The sequence below is a fragment of the Dermacentor andersoni genome, chromosome 5, assembly GCF_023375885.2.
Source record: "Dermacentor andersoni chromosome 5, qqDerAnde1_hic_scaffold, whole genome shotgun sequence".
Lineage (NCBI taxonomy): Eukaryota > Metazoa > Arthropoda > Arachnida > Ixodida > Ixodidae > Dermacentor > Dermacentor andersoni.
In genome coordinates, this window is record NC_092818.1 from 99,349,435 (window position 1) to 99,377,242 (window position 27,808).

The 27,808-nt window shown below is 49.9% G+C and overlaps 2 protein-coding genes across 5 annotated transcripts in view; one reads left to right on the forward strand and one right to left on the reverse strand.

The window, feature by feature from the left end:
- Positions 1-27,808, reverse strand: part of LOC126530944 (paired box protein Pax-6-like) — a 210,169-nt gene that overhangs the window by 117,478 nt on the left and 64,883 nt on the right. For all 4 annotated transcript variants that reach the window (XM_050178273.3, XM_055070878.2, XM_055070879.2 and 1 more), the window contains exons 2-3: positions 23,184-23,255; positions 7,924-8,813 (exon numbers count right to left, since the gene is read on the reverse strand). In XM_050178273.3, coding sequence (XP_050034230.1) covers positions 7,924-8,074 — 151 coding nt within the window. In that variant the 5' untranslated portion in view covers positions 8,075-8,813; positions 23,184-23,255. The remainder of the gene's footprint in view (positions 1-7,923; positions 8,814-23,183; positions 23,256-27,808) is intronic.
- The window catches only part of LOC126532410 (glycine receptor subunit alpha-2-like), a 309,519-nt gene that overhangs the window by 60,198 nt on the left and 221,513 nt on the right, over positions 1-27,808 (forward strand). The window lies entirely within an intron of this gene.

The following is a 27,808-nucleotide window of genomic DNA, read 5'->3' on the forward strand; positions in this document are numbered from 1 at the left end:
CTCACATCGAGCTCTGTTAGCTGCATTTAGCCAATAGAGAATAAACCATGTTCGACATTATATTTGTGTTTTTATATCACTGATTTCAAATACATACGGTGTTAAGTGGAAAACGCTGGACTCTTTTATCAGAGTCGTGATGCACAAAGCAGTAATTATCTCTCTAACTTCGAAGTTATGTTATCGGAGTGACGTGAAAGATTTCTTAAATTTTACTACGTCAAATTTTTGCGTATAAGATGCTGATTCTATAAATATATAGCATGTATGATTTACATCTTACGTTTACCGTTAAACATTAAGAATCACACCTGTTCAAGAAATATGCTTCTTTCCCCCCCGAAGATGTTCACCCCATTCTGCATACCTTTTGACTTTTCGTCGACATCGGTTTCAAGTACACCTTGCACCCTTTGGGTTAACAGCTTCCGACAGCAGAGCGCCATGCAGAATTGTACGAACCTCGCTCTTTTTCTTTAAATGTCAAGTGTGGCATTCTATCCGAAACAGGGCTACTTCATCCCAAACTATATAGGGCGAAAAGCCAAGTCTATTTTTCCATTTCGTTTTCGTTCTTTTTCTTCCTTCTCGTTGTTCTTTTTTTTTTTTTAACTGATGTGCAACGGTCTCTCCTGTTTGGCGTATTCGGGCGTCGCGACCGAACCGCGCAGAAGCGAGCGCAAATCGTAGAACCCCGTCACCATGCCTTCCTGCCTTCGTTGTTTTTTAACCTTTATTCCTATTTTCTTTCGCGTCCCCGGCAGCGTTGTGGAAGCAGCGTCTGCTGCGTGCAATACTGTGTCACGTATGCAGCGCGTGGGCGGCGGAGTGACGCCACGGGCTTCACCCCGTACACACCATATCCCGTGCCATTCGCGAAGTCGGCAGGTGGCGGCCGTATCTCTTCGCCTGGTCGTCGTCTGGTTCGAGCCCGCTTCGAGAACACCTGGAAGCGCACCAGACGCGCGCGCACGTTGTACGACGTGGGCTTCGATGTGTGCGCAGCGGAAGCGACTTTGCTTTCAGCTGTATACAGCGCGAATCGCGTGTATAATACGCATGCTCTGCAGCTCTGCGCTGTTGAGCTCGAGCAGGCGGGTTCAGTCGCAGCCGTCTGCGGCCGCATTTTCGGCGAGGACGATATATGATGCAACAACATTCGTGTATTTTCAGATTTAGGTGCACGCTAAAGAACCCCGTGCTTTTGTAATTATTGCGCACTCCTCCACTACACGGCGTGCCTCGTAATCAGATCTTGGTTTTGGCGCGTAGAACCCCATGAATTTAAAAAATTTAGATTATCTCCCATAATGAGTAAAGCAGGTAGGCTTCGTGCAGCTGAGAGGGGGGAGCGAAAGCCCATCTTGTAGCTGAGAGGAGGATTAAGGAGAAGATGGAAGTGGTCTGGCGCAAACGGCAAAAGCGTGGAAGGAGGAGGAGGAGGAGTTTTGCATGCTACAGGTGAACCTAGTCTTGCAAAAGTTGCCCTAGTGCCACTTATCAGGTGTGGTAGGGGGTGTGGGGTCCGTCACATTACATCTGGTAATACAAAGGAATACAATAATTCCCAGGTTGGATTTTAACCGGGGCGTAACAGGTTGGCACGCCATCCGTTCCACGTCGACCTGTACACGGCTCACCATTCGCACTCTAGCTGTGTATCACGGAGTAATTTTAATTGTAGCCGAAGCAACTCTCCACTAAATATGCAGTGTCATCGCGCGAACGAAATGTCACTTGCGCGCGTATGTGTGGAGGCCGTCTATTAACCCTTTACGTTGTTGATATTGCAGTGCAGCAGCACATTGCAAAAGCTTTAGAAAAGAGCTGCAGGTACACAGTGCAGCTATACATTGGTGTCGCATGATTGCTAAGGTAAATTTAAGCAGCAAATGGACAAGGAAAAGAAGGGCAGGCGAGGATGATCACACGCGTTCGCCTCCGAGGTAAATTCCTTTGGAAGGAGATATGCTAAACGTCTCGCAGCCAACGTTCTTTAAACGTCTTGTGCTGTTCAGTGTTCCGCTTAGGCATATATATTGTACGGTGTTATACCAACCTCCGGCATATGCATGACAGCAACACTTAGTCGGCGTTGCCGGTGGAGTTTGTATTATCTAATTTATGCATTAATTTGTGAATTTTATGATTAATTTTTTTGAAGGTTACAAGTGTAGCCAACAAAGACGTCGTCAGACTCTCCACAAACTAAAATCATTCATCCACGTCCTTTTTTTTTTCTCATTCTCATCTATGTAACGAGTTTGGTCGCCTTTGCTGCTGCAACAGTCCAGGACATCCTAATGCCTTACTTGTAGCCAAGTTTTCGATTTTTCCCAAGTCCTTGGCCAATCCATGTTTTTTTTAGTATACTAAAGGTAGACGATCGAGTTTGGCAAAAACCGTGTGTTTGAAAGATACATCAAGAAACTGTAAGGACGATCTCTTTCTTTTGCATTAGGACAATGGGAAATTTCTTTCACACGGTGCCACAGAAAAACATGAACACGGAATGACACCGTGTACACGCTCAAGTTTCCCATTTCCCCATTGTGAAGTTTTACTTGGCAATGAGGAACCAGTGCTGGCACTGCTGTTGTCGGAGTGTGCAACCGAAAATCGCTGATGACATATATGGTATATAGGGTGGCAACGAAAATGGCGCAACATTTTTACCGATAACAGGCGCGCGGCAGTAGCAACGTTTGCTATATAGCCCGATGCGTCGAGACAAGATCTGTATGTGGCCATGCGCGTCTCGAGAAGTGCATTAGCTCATACGTTGCAGCACGCCCGTGTCTCGAAGCCACAGCGTGTTCGCCTGAAAACTGTTTTGTCTGCCCGCTATAGGCCCTGTTACGGCGCTGCTGTTGGCAGGCGAAGTTTCAGCGCTGGTTGCCCATGTACAGTGTCATGCAGTACATGTATGCACTGTTCAATATTTGAGCTTTTGAATAACGTTGAACAAGATCTTGAAAAAGATTGGACAACGGTCTCGCATATCGCAGCTACAAAAGCCCACAAAGGCGCCGCTACGATTTCGCAAGGGTATACCGGATTCAGTGACCCTCTGTGATCAGGACTGAGTGACCGTTTGTGATATGGAGCAGAAAGCTGTTGCTACGTCGGCGATATCCATTGCGGACTTTCTCTTCTTCGCTTAATATTTCCCTCCCATTTTTCCTTCCCCCAGTGCTGGGCAGTCAACCGGACTCAGTTCTGGTTAACCTCCCGGCCGTTCATTTATCCTTCTTTCTCTCTCTCTCTTCTTCTCGTATTCTTTTTTTCTCGTCTATCGCATCCCTTTGCCCCTCCCCCGGTACAGAGTAGCCAATCGGAGATAATCCCTGGTTAACTTCCCTGTCTTTCCTTTGTCTCTCTCTCTCTCTCTCTATTGAACTTTTGTTTAGGGTAGCGTGCAAAATTTATCGATCCCATTACGAATCTGCTCTCACCATATATCGCTTCTTTCACGAACAAAATTTGCGCATAATAAATAACGCGGAGGGGGCGAGTTCGCTTATGCTTTGAGGTTTTATTCGTTGTACGGACGACCATATTCCTCTCTCGTGTCTTGCGAAAGTATGAGACAGCGGTGTTAAAAAAAAGAATATCTGCTCGTTTTGCAATTTGCGTGCTGCAGGGCATGCCAACTCAACGCAAATGAACCACAGTCACGCTATACTGTCATGACTGACGTAATCTCCGAGCTAGGCGACGTCAATAATATGCACTTATACGAATCACTGCCCCTAACAGACTCTCTCATTCACTGGCGCTCAGTTAGCTGCTTCTCTCAACCGCAATTAACGTGTATTCGTTGCAGCTTAAACTTGTAGGAAGGCGCACGACAAGAACGCAGGCACGTGCATTTGGTAAAACTGGTTAACCTCGTGTCACGCACAGAGCAGCTGGTTAATAGAGGAGGACGTTGCGTACGGAAAGCTTTTGAAGATTTCTGAGGCAGTCCTGATGACCTTGATTGAAAGGTCTTCAGGACTCGGTAGGTCATTAGGACTTCTAAAGCCCCCTTTTCAGATTTGTATTGCTACATGTATACGTTGCACAGAGATTACAGACTGCTTGCACTCTGCCATTCTGGAAAACATATGCATGATATATGCATACGCCTACATGATGTCCTTTGGAGGCTTATGTGTACACAACAGAATGTTCTGTAGCTTCGGTATGCGCGTACTTAAAAATAAAAATAAAGGAGCGCACTTAGAAAAAACACATGTTTACTTGCTTACGTTTAGTTACTAGGTTAAGAAATATGAGAAACTGTGCACTGGTTCGTTTTGCCAGACATGTCTTTTCCAAGCACCTTTGTCTAAATTAGAGAGAGGCGCAGGGTTTCCAGCAAATGGGTATTTTCTCTGCAGTGAAGGTGGCTTATTGCTTCAATGTTCCCTCTCTCTGAAAGCCGTTAATTTAAAAAAAAAAATGTTCCTTAATCGATTCTAGTCGAATACATTAGGCATTAGTGTCCGCCATCGTGAATGCGTGAGCTAGTAATACTTTACACTCTGTACTAATTAATTAACAAATTTAATCTGGTGAGGTCGGGAGTTAGGTTGCGGATCAAGGAGTTAGGTTCCCGATGGGAGGAATGCAAAAAAGAAAAAAAGAACGCTCGGGTAGCGAGCATTCGGTGCACGCCAATGAGAACCATAGAAGGTCAAAATTGTGTGGGCGCATTGCATCGCGGCGTCTGTTTATTAGCGTTGACTGTTCATGGACATCGAATTCTATCACTGAGTATATAAGTCATTTACACATTTCCCTGCAACGCTGAATATATGCCAAATCCAGAAGCAACAAATCCGTGCAGTCATTGAACAATCTGCGATTCCTCTGCACACAACTTGGTTTTCTTGTCCTCGTGTAGGTCATGAACAACAAATAAGTTGTCTTTTTTTCTGGGTGTAGTACATATATATTTTTTTAACAGTAGCGTTAGTGCTCGCACAAAATGACATCTGCGAACGGGGCATAATACGCGTCAGCTTATATCGCATATTAAGAACTCGTTTCAAGAAAATATCTAAATTTTCTATGCAAGTGAGATGGCAAGACATAACACGTGGACATGCAGACGCTTCAAGTTCCTTCAGGGTTTTCCCTGTATCCCAAGAAAATCCACGTATACTGTGGAGGATTTAACAGACGTGGCCTGTCACATACTCTAAGTCTCCTTTGAGCACTTTCATCCAAAATCATGGAAAAAAAGGAAAATATGGTAGTTTCTGCGTGCTCCCCTGCAAATGACTTATATTCGCGTAAACGTGGTGGGGATATATAAGTGCGTGACGTCACAGCATCAGCGGCGGCCTCACAGTAACTCATTCGTAACGAATTCTCAGGACTGCACAAGTTTCGAGATATTAATTTTCAAGTTCCTTCCAAGTTGATATGCCTTGCGAACTTACTAGCTACAATTCGTAGATTGAAATATGTGCGACAAAGTAATTCATTAAAACAGTTCATTAGCGTAGTTATGTTCATTATTCAATTAAGCATTTCGATTTCTCGTAGAAGTCCGCCAAGTCGAGTAATCTAGATCCAAGGTTAGTACTGTGCTAGCTGCCACAGGTAATTTATGAAAGATTGGTGCAACTATAAAAAAAAATAACACCTTATACTTGACGGGGTGACACTTCAGGCGGAACAAAACCTACTTGTAGACTTTTTCTATGTTAAGTCGGTCACTCGTGCCAAGAACAAACTTCCTGGCGTTGCGAAGACATCAACTTGTTCATTCGTGTTTTCGCTGGTATTCACTTGTGTCCATTGAGTGTTGGCATTCTGTTGGAATTCCACCATAAATACTAGCCTAGGTACATCTATTACAATTTCTGGAATTCTAAATACAATGAAGAAGGCTGAACGAAAAAAAAAACATGAAAAAGTCGTCCAGTAGCTGTGTCCCTAAATACATTAAAAAGATATGTAAAACTTCACGACGCAAACAACTGAAAAAAAAAAAGGAGACGGCCGGTAAATAAATGCTAAAATGGACGCTAAATAAAACAACACAAGCGTGTACTCGCGGCATGAACTAACGATGTGCTACAACGCCGCAGCCGTCGTCGTTGGCGTCGCCCGCCAGCTGCAGTCGTGGATTAGAGCTTTTCCTACACGCTGCTTCCCTGCAGTGAGGTAACTACAATAAGAGAAGTAGCTTCTGAAATTCGTTTCGAACATAAAAACTTAGTGTGTGTTTTGTATCATTGCATGCCATACGCACCGCCATTTTCCTCATATAAGTGCCATTTCAGAGTGTGCGAACTCCCTTGAACAGCTTCGCTACCGTTGATGTACGAGTTGCTCGGGCTTGCATGTACAGTCGTGGTCCCAAGGTAACCCAATCCACTTCATCGCACTCTCTCGCCCAGGCAGATGACGTGCTTCGGAAAATCGTCTCAGTGATTGCTGTAAAGGATTGATATTCTAACTGCGTTTGTTTTTATTTCTTCGAATACTTTGACTATCTTGTATTTCCTAACGCCCTGCTGTTGTGCACCACATTTGTTGTTTCTACGACCCCTTGGCAGCAGGTCCCCATGCAGCCTTGTGTTCTGGGGCCTTCTCCTGTAGCTTTATCGATTTATATTTTCCTGTTCGTGAACTAAACACTGATTGATTGATTGATTGATTGATTGCCATGAAGCAGGACCGGAAAGAGGCAGGTAAACGACAACAAAGAACGCGCGATTTTTTTTTTCTGGACTCGCACAGTGCAGCCTGTGCGTCCACTTGACGCACAGCTTTGCTTTCATGCAGTGAAGATTTCCCATGGCTGAGCAGTTTCCTGCAAAACGTTCGACTGTCAGATATGAACATAAGCATGGTTTGTCAAGCGTCGAGGGATGCCAGGGGCATGCTTGACCCTATGAAGCTATAGTTGTACGTTATTTATTTGTCTGTTTTTAGCAGATACAAAAGTTTGACTGGGCCCGAAGCCGTACCCGCCGCGGTAGCACATGTGGCCATGGCGTTGCTCGAGGTCGCGGGTTCGATTCAGCTCGTGGTGGCCGCATTTCGGTGGGGTCGAAATGCAGAGACACTCGTGTACGCAGATCAAGGTGCACGTTAAAGAATCCCGGGTGGTAAAACTTAATCTGGAGTGCTCCCATAACGGCGTCCCTCATAATCAGATTGTATAGTTATGCCGCGTGAAACACCAGAACGTAATTTTCAATTTTACGTTTGAAGCTAAACTGACATAAGAGGCTCGAAATGGTTAACCTCATCACCACTTACCGCCACAACCCCCTAACGCTTATTTCAATTCGTGTGTTGTTTTCTCACTCATGTCATGTCCCTTCGTAGCTTTGCGCAAGTGTTAGGTATGTCCAACCAACTAGCCCACTGAGAAATTTTCCTGGATCTGCCTCTCATGTTTCACTGCCACGGTACAAATAACATGCAGTAAGTACGTGCTTCTCGACCTCAACCCGATGTCTCTCTACACTGTGTTTTGGCACTGGTCCGCGAGAAGACACTGACGATTCATTTGCACCGATTTCCATGATGAAAACGCCATGGAAATCACAACGTGCGTGATGAACTGGAGCTGATTGACGAGGTCTACGAATATTGCCTGGAGCGCGAGCATGAAACGTCCTCTATATCTTTGCCTGGGCTGGTTGCCACAGCTGGCGCTCTGTTCGCTTCCCCAATGCGCGTAGGAACACGACCGTCTCTGACACGTCTTAAGCAGGAGATACGGTGCAATTTGGCGTAGAACTTTAGTCGCAAGAGCTACTGCATTCGACAAGTTTCGGTCTGGCTCGAACACTTGGGTCAGCCATATTTCGGGAGCTTCGATTTAGTTTGTCTCCGGCTCATGGGGTGACATTAAAGCGACAGACGGCGTGAACGGATAATACACTAGTTAGCACGAGTCTTCGTACTCACCGGGCATAGCGGCCGGCGCCGTGTCCGTGGCTGAGAAGGCGGGCGGAGATCCGGGAACGTGGTGCACCATGGCCGGCACCGGCAGTGGACGCTGAGGGGTCGCCGAAGAGCCGGGGGGAGTCGCTGCCCGCTTGGGCACGCTCAGGTCCATGAAGGCATGCCGGTAGCTCAGGGCCGGCCCTTCCGCCTTCGTCGTCGCCGCCGCCGCCGAGTCGTCCCGCTCCTGCCGCTGTCTGCAGGCCTCCGGCGAAGACGCCACCGTCACGGCAGATGCGACGAAACGACAGTCACCGATTACAGTCCACGCCGGCGGTATGCGCAACCACCGTCCACTCTTCGGTCGGAAGACACCGCGAGTCCTATTTTCTTTTTCTTTTTCACAATTACCTTCTCGAGGTCCTAATATCGACTCGCGAACAGCTCACAATGGCGCCGACCGAAACGTCCCGAGAACGGAAAATTTAAACCGACCCCCGTTTCGGGCCCACACTTGTCGAAACGAGAGGAGTCCTCGAAGCGACACTCGCGAGTGCGTCTCGAGTCCGAACAATCGACACTTTGCGCTCGACCAGCGATGCGTCGTCACAGTCCACAATACGTCCTCGGCACACGCAGTGCCCCACAAAGCGAGCTGGTCAGTCCGGGAGCGCTGTACGGTGACCAGCGACGGAGCGCAATCGGAAGATGCTACGGAGTCCAGCGACGAAGACAGGGAGGAGCAGTCCCACGCGATCACGGGCGGCGGTGTACCTTCGCGGGGGCACCGGTCAGCCTTCCTCCTCACGTCGTAGCGGCACCGGCAGCACTGGGTCAAGAGCGTCGTCCGTCACGGGGAGTCGTGGTCAGCAGCCGCGCCGGCCTGCGTCTCCGGGGTCGCGTCCGCCGGTGACCTGTCCGTGGTGCGTGCGGGAGCAAGAAGAAGACGCGCACACGCGGTCGCGCGCGCACCACTGATGAGCGGGGGGAGACTTCCTGACGTCAAGGGGCGCGCCGCTCTCCTCGAGCGTGGCTGCCGCGGCGCACACACGAACACGCACGAACACACACGCACACACGCGGGAGCGCGCACTTCCAATCGCGAGCGGCGCCCGCGAGCCTCTGTGTGCGGCGGCGACGCCGGCTTCTACCTGGCCCGGTGTGTGCGAGCAGGGGCGAGGGCGTCAATGAGCGAGAGTGAGCGTGCGCGAGCTTCCGAATGCGGCTGCCGCTTGCTGCTGCTGCTCGGAGCGGAGGAGGCCGTCGCCGCTGCTGCTGCCGATGCAGCGCAGTTGAAGAAGCATGCGCGCCCGGCACTTATTAAGGCTTGTCCCATGGAGGCACTCGCCCCGAAGTTCTATGCACAGCGGGACTTCATCGCCCTCAAGGGGCAAAATTCGCCGGCGGGCCCTTTTATATGGAAAATGCCCTTGCAGTTTATGCAGAGGAGCTCGAATTTAACTGGCCTCTCAATGTCTGAACGGGGCCTGAAATGCAACGACTCGTGTCAACGATCGTGTCTCGCGCGAGCTCGTTTTCCTTCAGGTATCTTACTCTTTGCACTGGCAGCAAACAAAAGAAAATCATGGGAACTGATGTACCATCTATCTCGCGCCTGTAATTGCTTAACAATAGTGTGCCGTGGGCCGAAGCATGATCAATCCCTCTTTCCGTTCCGCCCTCGTCCGCCCACGTGCGGATGCCTGTCTGGTCGTCTGGGCGACAGACGGACGTCTGGCCGCAAGTTTGCCATCCGCACGCCTCCTTGTCTCTCATTGGCTGGTTCATTACCGGGCACATTTATATAGTGGGGGGGAGATAATGGGGGAGGGTTGGTGCTGGAGCAGATTTTAAAACGTCTAAATGCATGGTAGCGGAAAAACTTAATAACAAGAACATAAAATAAATGTCACTCTACTACCGAAACATAAATCTGTATTTGTTGTATTCTACGTAGTTTGCATAGCCAGCTCTTCAGCTGCCCTGAATTTTGACATGAATGTCTAGTACCAGGATCGCAAAGCCCGAATAATAAATAGCTTTTGGACGTCCACACCGCAAAAGTTAGTGGTGTTAGTTTCCGGCGAAGAGAGACAACCAGAGTTCCATGATTGCTATAATGCAACCTGTCGCAAGAACAAGTGACAAGAACAAGTAGCATACATGGGAGTGTATACCGTGAGGTTGTTTCGAGCCTCGTAGTCTTCTTCTTATAAGGACATCGACAGCTGGACATGACAGGGCACGGTCTGTTCTCACTGGTACTAGTTAAAGCCCATTGAGAACTCGACGATACCGTTGCAATATACGCCTCACTCGGAAAAGCCATGGTTTAAGGCCTATTAAGCCCAGTGCAGGTACGCTGGGACGATGCCGATGAACACAATGTCGTTAGCAAAATATGGATAAGGCGATTGTCCTTGTGGCACAGACGTTGCGTTTCTGGGTTTGCGTCGTTACGGCTTCTTCGACTGGTCATTTCAGTGTACATTGATAATGTTTAAAAAGGCGTTACGATAATAAGCGGATATGGTGGCTCTTCTCTGTCTTCATTATCGCCATTTAAGTATAGTTCCGAGTAGCAAAGCCTTCATATCTGGCCTCTCACAGAACCCATGGAACTCTGCTAGAGCACTCCGAGACGGCCAGCTGATTGTATGCAATACAACAATAGTGAGGCATGCAAAGTCATTCACCATAACTAATTTTCTTTGTTTTCGCTTCGCTTAGTAAGAATGTTGGAAATGCTAACGGTAAAAGTCCCAACATGCAAGAGAGAAATGCAGCGGTCGTCATTCGTACTACAGAGCACGATAGCTTAGAGGCTACGGCTTTCTTCTTGACCCATGTCCTCTGATTTTACTCGCGGCACTGACGGACGTATCCTCATGGGCAGCGGAATGCAAAAAAAATGTCCGATGTACTGAGATTTTGGTGCATATTGAAGATGCCCGCTCGTAAGAACTAATCAGCAGCTTCGCTCTGTATACGTGGCGTCGCTCGTGCATTAAGTGTTACGTGGCATTGTTGCGAATCCCTCATTTATTACTTTCAAAACATTTGCGGGGCCAAAATTACTACAGGGAGGCCTATATTCACATGGCCTGGAGAAAACGTCGTTATGGTCCCGCATGCATGCAGAGGGCGATCCATATACGCATACTTCTTACAGAAAAGCTCGACAACCATCCCCTGCCTGCTCTCATGAGTCTCATTTACACGGTCTCAGCCGACGACAGCACGAATAATCTTGTTTGCTCGTGCGTGCGTGCGTGTGTATATATATATATATATATATATATATATATATATATATATATATATATATATATATATATATATATATATATATATATATATATATAATGTGTGTGTGTGTGTATGTGTGTGTGTGCTTCAAGAGCATCGGGACATTGAAAAATAGATAGATAGATAGAGAGGGAGAGAGAGAGAGCAAGGACAGGAAATGTAGGGAGGTCAACTAGACGAGCAACCGGTTTGCTACCCTACATTGGGGGAGAAGGGGAATAGAAAGAGGAAAAAAGGGAGAGAGTAAGCACTGAGTGTGTGTGGGGGGATTTACAGGGACACTATAAACGGTCTCTTGAGATTGTCAATTGGCCTTCCTCGTGGTTGTATGAACACCCCGTTGTTTTCGTTTCTTGTTTCTTCCTCATCGCTTTGCCCCGCCTAGCGCAGGGAAACCAACGTGACCGTTACTCTGCTTGACGTCTCTGCCTTACCTCTAATAATTTTTCTTTCTCTGTCTCATCGCAGACATTCGAGCTGAATGAAACCTGCAGGCACAAAACACGTTTCCGCGCTTGGAATTTCAGCAGAGCTGGAAGATGTATACAATTTTCTCACGCAGAGCTCTCGACAGTGTTGTCAAGTGCATACAGCAGCGTGCAGATCCACTCTGTCAGACGAAGTCACCACGAGTCCGTCGCAGACTGAAACAGGTGACTAGACTTTGCGATCGGAATGTGTTCGGCACCGAGTTGCACTTAGCGTGCGAATGGCTTGGAGGTTTTAGTTTTTTTTTTCGACTACATATTTACGAGACTCATTTCCTGCCGAGCTTATTACACGAACGCCGGCAGAGATAAGAGGTATCCAATTCAGCTTGCTATAATCGAAACTTGCACAATACAAGCGCGACCGAGAAGCGAACATGGCACCGCGTCTAGACCGTGACATTCGCTCCCCCAGGAGATTAAACGTAGAGACATTTTGCAAGGTCACTTTGTGAAGCAAGTATTTACGTGATGTCCGTGGCAGCTGCTCATTCCTTTGATTTCCATTCCAGGACCTGCCACGTTTATATAGTGCGCGCAGAGGTCACACATGCGCGCGTGGCAGATCGATCTCGGAGAGGGGAGAAAAAAAAAAATACCACGACAGTGTAAAATATACATAAATAGAAACAAAAAAAAAATAAACTGACGTGCGTGTGACCCTTTCCTACCAACCCTTGCTCGCATCGAAACTGGGACGCGCGTTCATATCTGCCAAGCAGCAGAACATATGCAATAAATACGAAGGGTGACATTCGCGGAGCAGACTGCAAGCGCGCTGTCACCTAATTGCATCAGCGCTTGCGCTGCTGCTTACAACTGTGCCCGCCTGTGCCACGCGCGGACGTAGGCATCGTCGCGTTTGGGTGCGGCGCTGCAAAGAGGATTTCACTGTTCCTCGATCGACTGTGCGCGCATCACGCCACACGCGAGCTTTGCGTGCACGCAGAGTCGGCAGGCACGCGGTTAAGCGAGTAGGAACGAGACACGCCGAGCTCGCGCCCACTTGCAAAGTGCGCAAACAATGCTTCCCGCCTCCGGCACTCCAAATACGGAACTTCCAAACTTGGAGGCAGGCTGCTTCGTTATAACGGAACGGTATCGTCATAACGCATGCGTAGTCTCGCGTGGTACATAGGATATATCCGCACGCGCTCAGCGAGCGGACGTCATCGCGCGCACTTCGCTGTCGCCGCCGTCGTGCACGTGCGTGTGTGCGTGCGTGCTTGCGGCTCGTCTCTTTAAAACGAGACGCAGCAGCGGGGGGCTGCTGGTGCTGAGCGTAGGCACACGAGGCGAACTCGTTGTCACGCCACGGTATGTCGTGGGTCTCACGCCTGCCCTCATATGTGTATAACGCCTGCGCGCACTTAAGTGAGCGCGGTATATGTGGGATGATATCCTGCCTGGCTGCAGTGTGTTGGTAGACACCGTTAGGCACGCGCTGTTTGCTTGAGTAGGCAAAGTGGACCGGGATGATTGGGAATCGCATTCGATCTTATACGAGTGTGCGGGAACATATAGTTTCGTGCATTGCGGCGACAAAAGTAATCAAGACGCTGCCCAAGTTGTCGGTACACTTTGCATGTGCGTGCATGTGTGCAGTTTCTCTTTTTTTTTTTTCTCTCTGTCATTATTTCCCCGGCCATCGCGTGTTATATACTTCGGAGAGCATTCCGATTAAACCTTGACTAGCCTCTCCACTTAGCATGGAACTTTACCTATATCTCTAGTCAGTATTCCGCATTTTCATTACAGCTGTACATTTTCTGAGTCATATATATGCAGCCAGTAGTAATCTGCGAACGCCTTGCGATGACCTTACATTTTGTTTCAACCGACCTTGAAGGAGAAGCGTTTTCTTCAGATAGCTTACAGCTTGTGTACGGGAGCGAAAATGTGAGCGCCCGTGGTTCGTTTCATGTTGTTACACACATTCTGTGCGACAGACCCACCTTGACCTACGTTCTGTCACATCATTAAAACCTCGTGACGCACAGAGTCGAGCCTCACAGCTGTTTTACAAGGCACCCGGAGCGGCCGGCGCAAGGTCCCAGCCGGCTAAACACCGCGCTTAGCACTCCATCTTGGGTAGAAGGAGGAGGAGGAGGAGGAGGAGGAAAGGAACGGAGAATGCAGGGACGTTAGCCAGAAAGCTTAAGTTCCGACTCTCGTTACCTGCAGGAAGTAACTACTTACCAACAACAACAATAAAAGAAAAAAAATGCAACGTCAGAAAGGGCGAAAGTGAGAGAAGTATTAAATGTGCCCAATTGACATTACATCCGTACGCGCACGCGCCGGAAAGCCGCGCACGCAAATATCTCGCTGCAGGCGCGTTCGGCTTTCCCGCAGTGCTCCGATGTGGCGTTGGCTTAGAGGAGGAAACAAAGAGCAATGGGAGCTCGGGGGGAAAGGCGCGCGTGCAGGCACGAGGGCGACTGCGGCGGCGGCGGCGGCGGCGGATGACGTGACAGCGGTGGCTGCGGTTCCGATCAGCAACCAACATGCGCGAAAGCAGCGGTCGCCCTGCAGCGCCTTTCTTCATTGCCGACGGCTCGCGCCGCGTTGTCGCACAGCTGCCGGCCGGCGCCGTGCGCAGTGGCGCACACTTGGCACTTTATCGCGTTCACGCTCGGCGGCGTACGCGTGCGTGCCTCGTCGATGCGCCGGCGGGAGCCCCCGGTGTCGCCACCCCCTCCCACCCAGCGCCGACCCAACTTGAGCGCCAGCTGCCTGACCACCACGCGCCCAACGGACGGCCGGGCCCGGGGCTCTCGTGCCGCCACGGCCCAGTAGCGACACGCGGCGGCTGCGCGAGGCACAAGCGGAGTGGTGCTTGCATGCTCTTGCCGTTTTTGGGTTTGCCCGATGCGCGTGCGTGGGTTCCTTTTTCCAGCGAAGCCGCGAAACAGCACCCGCGAATCGCTTTGATGCTCGCCCACCTTGAGCTCCTCTGAGTAGGCTTCATTCTACCGTAAAGTTTCTGCACAATAACTAGAGGGAACTATACGGCGCTGCGATGGTCCAGGAGGCAGGGGTAAGATGAGAGAGAGAGAGAGAGAGAGAGAGAGAGAGAGAGAGAGAGAGAGAGAGAGAGAGAGAGAGAGCACAAATGCAGTAGAGCCTCAAGTTTGTCGTGCATAGAGCCGTACACCTGAAAAACTTCGGCAGCGCAGACATCGCTTTCTGCTTGAAGCACTGACTTTAACTTAGTTTTGACAGTGGACGACTGTCTATATATAGTCTGCCAAGGACACCTCACAGCGAAACAGCAAAACCCTCGGGCGTAACAAGGTTCTATATGGAGGTGGCTGCTAGAACTTGAAATGAATAATCATCTTAAATAAGTACAGTGCACGAGAGGGCCCCTTTCACCCTACCGCCATCATACACTCGCAAATTTTCTAATCTCATTAGTGCACGTGCTTCTTTTGCGCTCCCGACTTCGTCGGCGTTTTCGTGGCATCAGTTACGTTACTGCTAGAAACGTGATTCTATAGGAGTAGGGCTCACACTACTCCCTTTAGATCTAAGCGGCGCAAGAAGTCACATCAATGGAACTTCGGCTAGAAATATCTTTCAGGGGAAAAACAGTGAGGAAAGAACACTTAGAAATCGATTCGGTAAATGTGAAGCGACAAGGCTTCTGCAAGGAAACTAGGATAATATTTTGAGTCTCGGAAGCGTGTGCCTTGTTATTCGGGTGGATTAAGAACCTGCATTCGAATGGGCATGGTGACTTTGTTACAAGTAAGCAAGACAACAAAGTCGTGGGCTACCCGTGTTTATAGACAGGCTTGCTTAGTCTTCTAAATACAATTTACCAGGCCCTTTTCTTTTTGTTGTTGTCTTGGTTTAAAGAGTATAACGCTCTTTCCAAGAGCGCTGAAAAAAAGACCACTTTCTCGAACGACAAAGGCCCCCGAGGTGATGCACACCCGCGACTTAACGACGCGCCCACGCGCCCCATGCGCCGTGCCTTCGATCACCGCTTGACGGTCGCGCAGCTGCGGCTAACACCGGTTCCAAACGAAAATTCGGCGGCGGCGAGGAGGTGAACCGCGCCCGCGACCTAATCGAGACAAGACAAGCCTCTTTGCAAGAGAGAAAGACATCGGAGCCGCGCGATACGGCCCACCAGCCGCGATGCAAGCGCATCTCCTTCGCTCGTGGCCAGCTGCTCCCGCGGAGTCCCCTTCATTAAGAGCGCGCCGGAGGGCGCTTCTGTCCACGGAGCAGCAGCCGCATCTTGCTCCCCTGCTCAACCCTTTCCTCATACGAGCCATCGGTCTCCTACGTGATCGGCATCCGCCGCCGCGGAGGAACGCAGGACGCCGCCGCTAAGCCAGGCGTGACCGCTGCAGATCGAAGCGTTGCACGAGAAACCGCCTGCTCAGCCATTCCCGGACCCTCGCCCTTCTCGTCCTGTGAGTCGGGCGACCGCGCCTAAAGCAAAGGGCGCCCATGGACGTATCGCCGGTGGACACCAGCTGCCTTCCCCGTGAGACGCGGCTGCGATCGTCTCCTCCGATGGCACTCCGAGACAAGCGCTTCGTGTGGTCCCTCGCTTTGTCGTCACGCGAGAGAGCGATCGCTGTCTTATATAGTTGCGTTTGGATACGCCGCGTTGCGATCAGTGGTAACGCGAGACTAATAAAACGAAAGGCGCTGATCCGAGAGCTCTGTTTTGAAGCCGTGCCGGGAGTCAGCTCTCTATTATATATATGTGGCTTATGTTTCGCTTTTGCGTCACTGCGCAGCCATATCCGCCGTCATATTAGAGGGACCCTCATAAAGGTTAAAATAAATGTATCATTCCCGAGCGGAGCAACCCCTGATCAGCGCGATTACGATGTCTGCATCAGTTCTTTCGCACGGCGGCTAACCCTGGAGATGGAAACTCTAACAAAGATGCACTGTCTAGGACAGTGGGTGCAGGAAACGGTACGCGCGCAGGCTTCTTGGAGCAGTCGCAGCGGACGTCAAGGCGTGCCCGCCTTTTTACCATTCCTTCATACAGGAACACTCTAAGAGAGCGAGCTTCATAAACGGGATTCTAACCCTGACGCAAGGCTTTTCTGTGTGTCCGCGTCCTGTAATCGGCTGGTGGCACTGACAGGCTCTGCGTGCGAAGGGAAATCCGCCTCCTTTCTTAGACGCCACATCAGCAGCAACAGCGAGTAATCAAGAGCTGATGTCCTTGTGGGTACTGAGTAACGAACCGGAGCAGCCAATAACTGCTTTTAGTATAAAGATCCGCCGCCTTGATTTGCACCTTAAGTCGCCATCGTTTCTCACCTGCGCAAAGAGAAGAAAGAAGTGATGCACCGAGCAGCCCATGTATGGGTGCTATTACCAGTGAAGGCGGCATGCACACTTCCTTCCCTCGGGCACGAGCGATGCCCCGCCAACAGGATAGACGCGTTCAAGAGAGGCGAGGTGCGGGCGCCTTCGCAGCGGTGGGCTTTGATACTACTTACTCGAGCCGAGTGCACCTTCTCTCGCGTTGGCCGGCCGGAGAAATCCAGCCAGTTTGCTTCTGAAGGAGCGAGCAGCTCAAAGCGACGGTGATCGCGAGACGCGTTAATGTGGCACATTTATAGAAGGTCCCACGCATCCCGAGAGGCGAGACCGTTCGCAGATGTATATCTGCGTCGCGGATTGCGGCGCTTTATTCGCTTCGTGGGCGCTCGTCACCTATAAAGACGAAAACGACTGCCTGCCACGAACGGTGCGGCGTGGACGGGCCAAAGAGATCGCACTCGTCATGCGCGCGCAGCCGAAGCCACGCGGCGCCTGCAGGGCGTCACGTTACCATGGATCGGCGGTGGTGCGCCACCGGGAGACAAGCGCCCGTCATTACAGGGTCTCCGAGAAAGGGGCACAGTCGTGGATTCTGTTTCTGGCACATTCTTTGGCGTCTCCGTATTAGTTGCGTGCAAGACACCGCGCCGTCGGCAGAGCCACTCGGAGAAGGAGAGAGGTGCGCGGAGACCGCGTCGCCTCGTCCGCATGTCTTAAGAAGTTGCGAGCCGCTTGCAGCAAGCGCAATTCATTTGGTGCACACGTACTTTTCTTCCCTCGTTTCGACAGGTCTCGGCTCGGCTCTCGGTCAAGCTTCCACGGGGCCTTCACTCGATATAAATTGAGAGAACTGGGTTCCGTGCTTAGGAACTATGACACAGAATGTTCCTAGCCGCACTGTTTGATTCAAGGTCCTAAAAACAATCTGCAGACATCGAGGCAGCCAATTGGCGACGCGTGTCACATTCTACAATTACGTGAACATGAACGTCATCGCGGGTACCGCTGAGAAAGTATCTGTAATAAAGGATCTGAAACGACTGCGCTCTTTCTACGCAAACCGAAGTTGTTCCTTTGGTCACAGAGACCAGCATGCACAGTTGTTACATCCAGCAGCACAACGCACCCGCACCACAACCGTCCGTTAAATACGAACGGCAGTACCCTTTCGAATTGGAGGTGGAACTAAATAGTACGCATGCGAATGACGTATGCAAAAGAAAAAAAGTAGTAGAAACGGTAAAATATAGTGTGGCACACACATCAGCAGAATGCGCCCGCGGAAATATGCAGTTCGCGCGTCTTCTTGAAGCGCGCACACATCGGCAGCGCTGCGCTGAACTAACGGAGCCCAGCGCGGGCGCGCGCCCTAGCTGCGTCTCGGACGTCGGATCGGCACCCTGATTGCGGGTTCCGGACGGACGACCGGTCTGCAATTAGGGGTCCGCCCCGCTGCTTGCGCAGTTCCCTCCACGAAGTGGCAGGCAGCCCCGCGAAAGCCACTGACACCCCGCCTGCGTCGATTGAGTTGCGCGCTGGGCGGACAAAAAGGAGGACCGCTGCCGCCGCTTCGGTCACGCAGCGCCTCGACGGAGGCATAGAGCTCCTCGAGGTGGCAGAGGCCCTGTACTCGCCCTGTCCATGCGGTGGGCGCGGCCCGTCCGGCGTGGGAAGCCAGAGGGCGCGCTTCGCCGGCACGTCTTCTTCACGCCTTCTTTCTTTTTGTTTTTTCCGCGCCGTGTCACCGTGTTTACGTGTTTGAGTTGTCACATGTCGTCCCTGCGCGACAGCGCCTTAACAATGCACACACGGAAATGGGTGGCTGTTTCTCAAAGGCTCTTCCGGTTTCGATACGATTTGAATTCTTTCGCGAAGGAGGTAATCGATATCGACTGTATTATACTTGTCATTACCTTCCGGCGACAAGCACGGCGGGCGTGACGCACCCGAATGCGACGGTGACCTACAGGAAAGTATGACGTCAGAAGGTTGGGCTATCGAGAGTAGGGTACGTGTACTCATCGAACATAACTTTCTTAAGAATTCAAATTAGAGTAGAAAATGTCGATAGTGATCTGAGGGCAGCGGTGTACATTTTATTCATGAATTCACACTCCTCTATGTTCGTCTGTCTTTCATGTCTATCCCCCCCTTTTTCTTGAAGCGCCGATCGCTGAATTCATTCCTAAAATATTTTTACTGCTTTCTTACACAACATGCATCACGCGGTGTCGTAATTCTAACGGGTGCAACCCGCACTGGGTCACACCCACTTAATATCTGAGCTCACTATACTCTATAGCTAAGATACAAGACTGTAGCACTCTGTAAACAATCGTGAAAAGCATGGTCCTTCGGAAACCAAAGCAAAAAAAAAAAAAAGCTCTTGCAAACGATAAGTTTCTTTTCTTGCTTGATATTTAATATGGATTCTCTTGGCACGCGCACGTTAGGACTAAGTTTGCTGAAGAAGGGTCTTTAGCTGGGCTTGTTCAAGGTGCATATTAACTTGTGGGTGAAGTGCGCAAGTACGGGACAAGAAAGGAAACCAACGCGAACGCAATTATATTACACACGAGCGAAATTTACATTTAACAGACTACTTGCTGACGTTACGCCCGAAACTCTAAGAGAAAGTGTGTTATGTTGCATTGCGTGTTTGCCTGCATGAGAGAGTAAGCGGCTCCCGACGTCCAGTAGTGCAGTCCGCACAAAGAGGAGCACAACATAAAAGCCCCAACAAATCTGTTAGCTAATAACACCTGAAGTGACAGGTTCGGCAGAGACTGAGAAGTAGAAAGCCACGATATACGCTATCAGTTGGAAGTAAACTGAAAGCAACGGAAATAGGTCACAAATCATCATGCACCATATTTCAAGACATCTTCATCCTTTACAGGTATACTACAGAGTCTAGTTTTGAACCAGAACCGTTAAAGGGACACTAAAGACCAAATAAATGTATTATTTCAGAAGACTAATCATCGAGAATTTCGCGTTAATAGCGCTCTTACTAGACGAGAAAACGAAGGCCAAATTGACTTTATGTATTTAATTCCGGAAACCCAGCACTGGGACATCCCGTGTGACATCATAGATTTTCATGTATTTTCTTGTAATGCGGCGTTGTAGCGCCGAACTTCTGGAAACTGACTCAGTAGTGTGGTTCTTTCAGCATATGATGTATTCTATTCTTACCGACAAAAAATAAATAAATAAAGGAGGCCTGAGCTCACGCTGCGGAAATCTGTGACATCACGCGCCGAGGTGGTGCGGATTGTTTACTGCAGCGTCGCCACCTGTCTTTTGTTCTTGGTGTCTTCTTTATTGTTTAATATGCCTCCTCTCACGCTAAGAGTGGTTTCCTTTCTCTTTTTGGCATTGTGTAAGGGTAATTTTACTAATACGACCCAAGTTACTTTTCTCTTTAGTTTCCCTTTAACGAGGGAAGGACAACCAGAGAAAGGCGCTCGCGCACGCGCAGCACCCAATGACTCTCTCTCGCTGTCTCTCTCCCTCTCTCTCTCGCGCACACATACGCGTGCAGAGCCGTCACACGCGGACACATAAACACACTCTAGCCCGTGTACACAGTGCACTCCCGGGCTGCGGTGTACCGCAGAGCTTGGCGCACGCACGCGCCCTGCACGGTTGCCTGAGCGCCAACGAGTACGGCGCCACGCGCCGCGCTTCTCACGCGCCACTGTCGCCGGCGATGTTGTCCACACTTTGTCACGCGTGTTTCCCCAAGGCGCGCCCCGATCGGCGCGCTCGCAGCCGTCGCGGCGCGCGCGCGCGCGTCAGATGTGGTGCTCAGATTGCGGCGGCGCCAGGGCCGGAAGCCCACGCCGCCCACGCGACTTTGCAAGCGGCCCACGGAGCTTTTCGGAGCAGCACATTTTGCCCACCGTCCCCTCCCGTTCTGCGCGTTTTTTCCATAAATTTCATTCCGCTCGCCGTCGCCGCTGTTTGCTCGACCATTATCGCCGCCGCTGCGCCGCTGCAGGTTTCCGCGGTTTGCGCCCCGTCCGGCTTTTATTCCCTCTCGCCTGGAGCCCCGATTGTGATCTATCGCGTCCTCTCCGCCTTTTGTCTCGGCGACCGCTTTTCCTTTGAGCGTCTCGTGCGTGAGTGTTGTCCGAGCCACGTGATGTGGGAGCTCGTTGATCGAGTCCCGTGCCTGCTATACTGACCGGCTCGGTTTAGCGAGCGGTGAATACTAATGTCGGTTGGGAGCGACCGTTAACGCGGGTCAATCCTCTCTCTACCTGTATAGAAAAGGAGAAATTCGCCCTGGCTGTCTCAATTTTCTAGCGCGAGAACTCTGAAGCTAACAAAAGTGCCTGCTGTGCACAATGAGGACAGATGCCTTGCAATTGCTCAGCAGGAACATCCACTAAGTGTCATAGCACTCGCATGATACATTCTGCAGACTTTCGCATAGACGAGTGGCAACCATCTCTGTACTGATCAATGCTGAGCACACGTCACGCCTATTTGTGTGCTTCTGTGGCAACGTCTGTCTGCTAGAATTCAAATATCGAAATTTCGTGGCTGCTCGAGAGGCCACGAAATGTTTGTATGTGCTGGAAACTTTCCACAGAAAAACACACCGTTATCGCGTATTTCGGGAAACCCGGTTACTGTCTTTTCTTTTTTCGCATTGCACAATGCTAAGTATATTAAGTGGAATAAATAAACGCGAAGTAAATTAAACGAACTTCTTTCCTCATTCTTTTTTTTAAATTCCCTGCATGGTCGGGCATGTTCCAGACCGCACGTTAACGATCCCCTGGCGGTCGAAATTAATCCGGAGTCCTTCATCACTACGGCGAGCCTCATAACCAAATCGTGGTTTTGGCACGAAAAACCCCAGAATTCAGTTCAATTCACCACAGACTTCTTCATCGAGTGGACCATATTCTATGAGGAGACTTTTCTTCTTTCGTCCTTTCTTTGGCTCATGAATGCATAGCCTACACATTTCGCCCAGAAACCGGCGCAAAGTTTCCCCAGTCGACCTCTTCGCGAAATTGTTATCGTTTGTTTCTTTGTTTTCGACGGACGTTGCTCTCTCTCTCTCTCTCTCTCTCTCTCCGCGCTTACATAGATGGTCGACGAGCCAGCCAACCGTGCTCAGTGGCGCGCGGTGATCGAACCTCCGTTTTCGACCGCGTTGCGCCGGCGAGCATCGACACCGACGCGCGCGCGTTCCGCATCCGGACACGCGGTGCCGGTGTAGCGAGGCGTGCGCCCCCGGCTGGCGGGCGCTGCTCAGCCGCTTCCGATCCGTCATCCCCGGAGGCACGGTGCCGAGGCGCAGGCCGTTGACGCGGGCTGTGCCTGCGCGTGTGCCTCCGCGGCCCGGTCACCCTTTACTATTTCTTTTTTCGGCGCGCTCATCACGACGAACAATGCGACGAGTCGCCCCGGGCGCGTCTGCACACGCGAACGCGGTCTCGCGCCTCTTCGGAAGAAAGGTCCCAAGCCCTCTAGCTGGCGCAGGGTTGGTACGTACGATTCCTCCTGCCCGTGCTAGCCTCTAGAGCCCTAAGCAATGCCGTTTCTACTTGCTTCCTATATTGTTAAGCCCATTAAGACTGATCACAATTATGCGTTCTTCTCTTTCTTTTTTTTTTTTCTGGGTGTCATGCCGGCGGTGCGTTCCTCGGACGGTATTGCGTGATCCGTCATCGGTTGTGTCCGCCGGAGACGGACGTTAATTAAATGGTAGAGGTTGTTTAATGAGTAGCGTTAGCTTAGCTCACTTCGAGCCCGGCACCACTGAAGAAAGAAGAAAAAAAAAAGCAAGACTAACGCCGCCATCACGTGACGGATCTATGTCCGCGACAAAGTTCCACATAATTTGAGCTTTTTTTAGTGTCGACGTTTGGTTGCTGCATTGCTCATGAAAACGAGCCTATTTAGATACCGCATAAAGAGGGTCTGAGAAAATGGGGCTATCCAATTTTTTTGTTCTATTTTATATTTCTTTATTAGACATAGCCGGACTAACGAAATTATTATTGCTACTCGTACATTTGTTTCTTCGTCTGCGTTCTCTTTCCAGTAAGTACAGAACACGAGTGGACATGGAGCAGGGAGCGAAATATAAAAAAAAAACATAGTGGTTCTACAATATCAAGAGTACGTAGGCGACGAAGGCAGTGAACTCCTTACCTTGTGATATCCTAATCTGTTACAGAACGAGGTTCTGCAGGGAAGTCGTGTAGAAGCTCCGTTGAAGGTGTCCTATAGTAAAGAGAAAGAAAAATGCCAACAATTACTATGCGCGTTGCATAGCATCGCGGCACAGAAACGGTTCCCCATGCAGTGCTTGACTACCTTGTAGTTCTATTATCTGACAGTGGCATTTCACGCTATCAGGAGTGTCTTAACCAATTTGCACACCCGCCCTGACATCGATAACACAATATTATGCCGGTGTCATACATGTACTATAACGTGATCAATATGAGTTGTACTTTCAATAATGAACATGGGAAGTGCCATTTTTCTTGTGAACAGGGTGCCGCCAGTAATCGGAGCGGTGTTCAGCAATTTTTTTTTCTGTGTGTAGGCGCTGCCATACTGCCATGCGGGTACTGCAGGGCAACATGGCAGCGTTTACAAAAAAGAAATAAAGAGCAACAACAACAGGTTGCCCTGTTGTAACTTATATTGAGCACGATAGCACGTTGATTATTTTGCCACGATATTCGTCTTCGATGGTTAGCGGCATACTTTTCTCTTTACTAAATCAAAAAAAGAAAAAGATATGATATCATTTCTCACGATAATTTCGATGATTGCTCCTTTTAGCTTGGTCGTATGGTTAAAATATATACGGCAAACTAAACAGAAACTGTCTGTATACCCATCACGCAATAACAACATGCATGTCACGTGTGAATCCAAAAAGTGTGGAAGTGTAGTTCTGCACTATAGTTTCAAGTCCAAAAAAACACGCCGAAGAAGGCAGTCTCGCACATAGAGGGTGCATGTATCCAGGATCGCTCATGAGTAAGGCAATACTCGCGCAAGAATACCTCATTCTCGCTTATCTGTATTTAGTTCTTTAGGATATGAGTATCCGCGGCTGTGGTGCGCTTGTTACTGGCACTTAAAATCTGCGAGTGTAAACATGTAGTCGTCAAGTTCCATTGTACTGCATTTGCTCCTAACAATGTTCGTAATTTCTTTTCGCAGCAACTTCGCCAGCAGAGATTCCACTTACGAGATTTCATTATATGATCAAGTTCATTCCCATGGTTGATTCCGCGCCAAGGTCTTCTATTTTATATGCCGCGTATGGCTAAAGCTTGCATACTATGCATATGTAACATCGGAAAAGCAAGCAAAAAGGAAGAAAACAAACAAAAAATCGCACACAGCTGTTCCGTTCTTTTTAAAAGAAATTTTAGCGAACTTATTTCACTCCACTCTATCACGAGCATCACACGCGTTTTCAGCACACAGTCATCCGACGAAGCATTGCATTCGCCATTGCATGCTTCCCGCGCCCGACGTTTCGCGCATGTCACATGCGAGTCACATTGCTCGACCACATGCGAGTGGGGGGGGGGCGGGGGGGTTGCGCTTGCTAATGCTGAGGTGCGCGCGCCCTTACTTACTCATCCGTGTTCGGGACTCCGCGTGCGAGCAAGTGCAACGCATCATACATCAGCGCCGCGAGGATCGCGCGCATGGCACGGAGCCAGCGAGGCACTAACTACATGGGCGCGCTTTGGCGCGCTCTCCCACTGCATGCATGCGCGTAGACGCTTCGCAATAAAGCGCATCCGCGTATCTTCGGTCCGTATGCTTCGCGAGCAGCTGTAACGCTTAACGCGCAAGCTGCGCGAGTCGCGGCGGCTCGAGCATGCATCGGTCGTGATTAACGTCGTGACGTCATCTGATCTTTCATACATAGCGAGCGCGGCGCGCTTTGTATAACGTGTATGCGTGCGTGTCTCGCGGCCGGGGCACAGTCTGCGTTGTTAAACATATTGTAATAGTGTTCCCAGTCCATGCTTTGTTTTCGAGGCCGCTCATGAAAGAGTGACGCCTTACGTTGTACTAAATGTGCATTATACGCAAAGAGTCTGAAACTGGACAAGGTCAGGGCCACTCTCTGTACATAAAACTGCACCTGGCTTTTGCTCGTGCCTCACATATGGGCTCGAGCGGCCTCTTGCGGGGTTGTAGCGCACCTGTAACAGCTGCGGAGAGACTAATTGACGCTACAATAACCCGCATCGTGATGGCGTTGCGTGCGCTGCTCAGAAATACGTGGGATATACGCTGGCGTCGTAGTCATGAGCTTCTTTTACCTTGTGCGTCGAACGCGCGTGCCGGAAGAGTAATGGCGCAGTATATGGTAACAGTTGAATGCCATATACTACCTTTAATGGTAAATAGTAAAGATACAAGGCAGCCGTAGTGGTTCCGTAGCTAGACGTTGCGCAGTACCGCGCGCTGAGGACTTTGTCCCTGGGGCTCTTAGAACCCGGATAACAATTAGCGCACCACTTGTCAAACTTAATGTCGTTTCTGGGCCCCTTTGAATGATAGGCCGAGCTCACGGTGTTTGTGGGGCTAATACTAATTTAGTGGCGCGCGCCGTATTTGCGTATATGGCCTGTCGGATAAGAGGCACTTCTGGAGAAGCGTTGCCGGTGAGAAGCATCTCTGCGATGGAGCGTCCACCACGTCGACTAACATCTAACCGCGTTTTAAGGCAAAAGACTTAAGTGGCTCGTTGCAATGGCTCATGCCTGAGAAAGGCGGCGTCTAGTCCAGTGAAGCAAGAAATATCACCAGGAATGGCTCATACCCCCGTAAGCAAGCAAAAATGCAATGGCAGAATATGAATGAAGAAACGAAGGAAAGAAAGAAAGATAGACAAAGAAAGATGGAAAGAAAGAAAGACTGAAAGTAAACAGAGAATGCAAGAACGAACGAACGAACGTTTAGGTATAGTGCATTCGGTGCTCGCATGTGTGGTTGAGGAGGTCAGCGCCATAAGTTTACTTCACGCCATGGCTCATTATGTCTTGCAAGAAGCCTGACCCCTCCGAACATGTAACTTAATGCATTACCACGTGTGCAGCAGGCTTTCGCCTTCACGTGTTGCAGGAGTGTAACATGCTGCCGAACTTTCTACGAGACCGAACGCGTCTACTAGCGCAGCCATAGAATTGCGTTGGCGTTATACGTCGCACTTCCTTGAGGTCCCGGATCCATGATTTAAACCGCGTTCAGCACATTGCAAAGTGTTGTTCAGGAGCTCACTCGACACGCTTCTTGCCGCTTTGAGAAGCGAAGCGCAGCTGACGGTGGTCTGCACCGGACCACCGTCAACTGCACTATATATAGCTATATATATATAAGTAAGGAAACTGAAAACCTACGATTACGAGAAAACCAATAATTAGGGTAATCATATATGTCTGTCGACGTATCATTATCATAATTTCAGAAAGGTCACCTATTTATCGTCATGTCGTTCTCGTCATACCACCTTCGGATTCCATCAACGTCATTCGTTATTCGTCATGCGGATGTGGCCAAGCTGTCGCCATTCACGCGTGATTATGCAGCCATTTTCATGCCATGATCGTCAATAATATTGAGTCGTCGTCATACGGTCGTCGTCGTCATACATTCGGTCACATGCCGTCGCCGCGATGCCGTCGGTCACGGTCGTTCTGTCACCGTCATTCCAACTTCCTCATTCCGTTGTCGTCACGCCGTTTCGTCGCGCCAAAGTCGCCACACAATCATCGTCATCCCACTGATCCTCATCTCGTCGCCGTCACGCTGTCTTCCTTACAACCTTGCCACCGTTTCAACGTAGTCATCGCATTGTCATCGTGCCGTTACGTCACACCGCATTCGTCCTTCCCTCGACGCCATTCCTTCGCCATTCCATCGTCACGCCTGCGTCGTACGTCGTCGTGCCGTCATGGTCATGGCCGAGCCTGACGAACGAGTGTCACAACAAAGTGGACCGATCCGGGAGACAGTGTGTGTCGCATATAACCGAAGCAACGCGAATGTCAGAACGACCACTAGATATACCAAAATAAAGGTGTCTTCAGCAACACGGTAAAAGATTATCTGCTGCCCTGTTTCTGGATATTAAAGGAGCGTACGATAACGTAACGCACGAAGCGATTTTCAACGCGTTAGAGGCAGTAGGACTTGGAGGCAAAGTATATTTTTGGATAAGTAGCTATCTACATGAGAGATCCTTTTTCGTACTTACCGAGGATGGCCCGACCTCCCAGCATTACAGTAACCGTGGGGTGCCTCAGGGCGGAGTACTCAGCCCAACGCTCTTCAGTCTAACACTCCTTGGACTCACCGACATCCTGCCAGGCACCGTTAGGCTCTCCATCTATGCCGACGACATTTGCATTTGGACGTCGGCTGTGACGCGACTGCAGCTTCGCGCGCGGCTTCAAAAGTCAGCTACTTTAACATCATCCTACCTTCGAGAACAAGGACTTCGTATATCATACGAGAAGTGCGCAGCGGTGGCATTTACCAGGAAATCAATGTCTCCATACGTGATATCCGTCGACAGATACATCATCTCGTACAGCACGAGTCACAGATCTTTGGGGGTGGTCCTTGACAAAAATCTCTCCTGGACCCCTCATGTGAATTATGTGAAAAAACGCCTGACAGGAATTTGCCATATGTTTGAGTTCCTTGCAGGAAAGACCTGGGGAGTGCCAATACACTCTATGCTGCAACTGTACAGGGTCCTCTTTATTGGATTCCTGCGGTACAGCCTA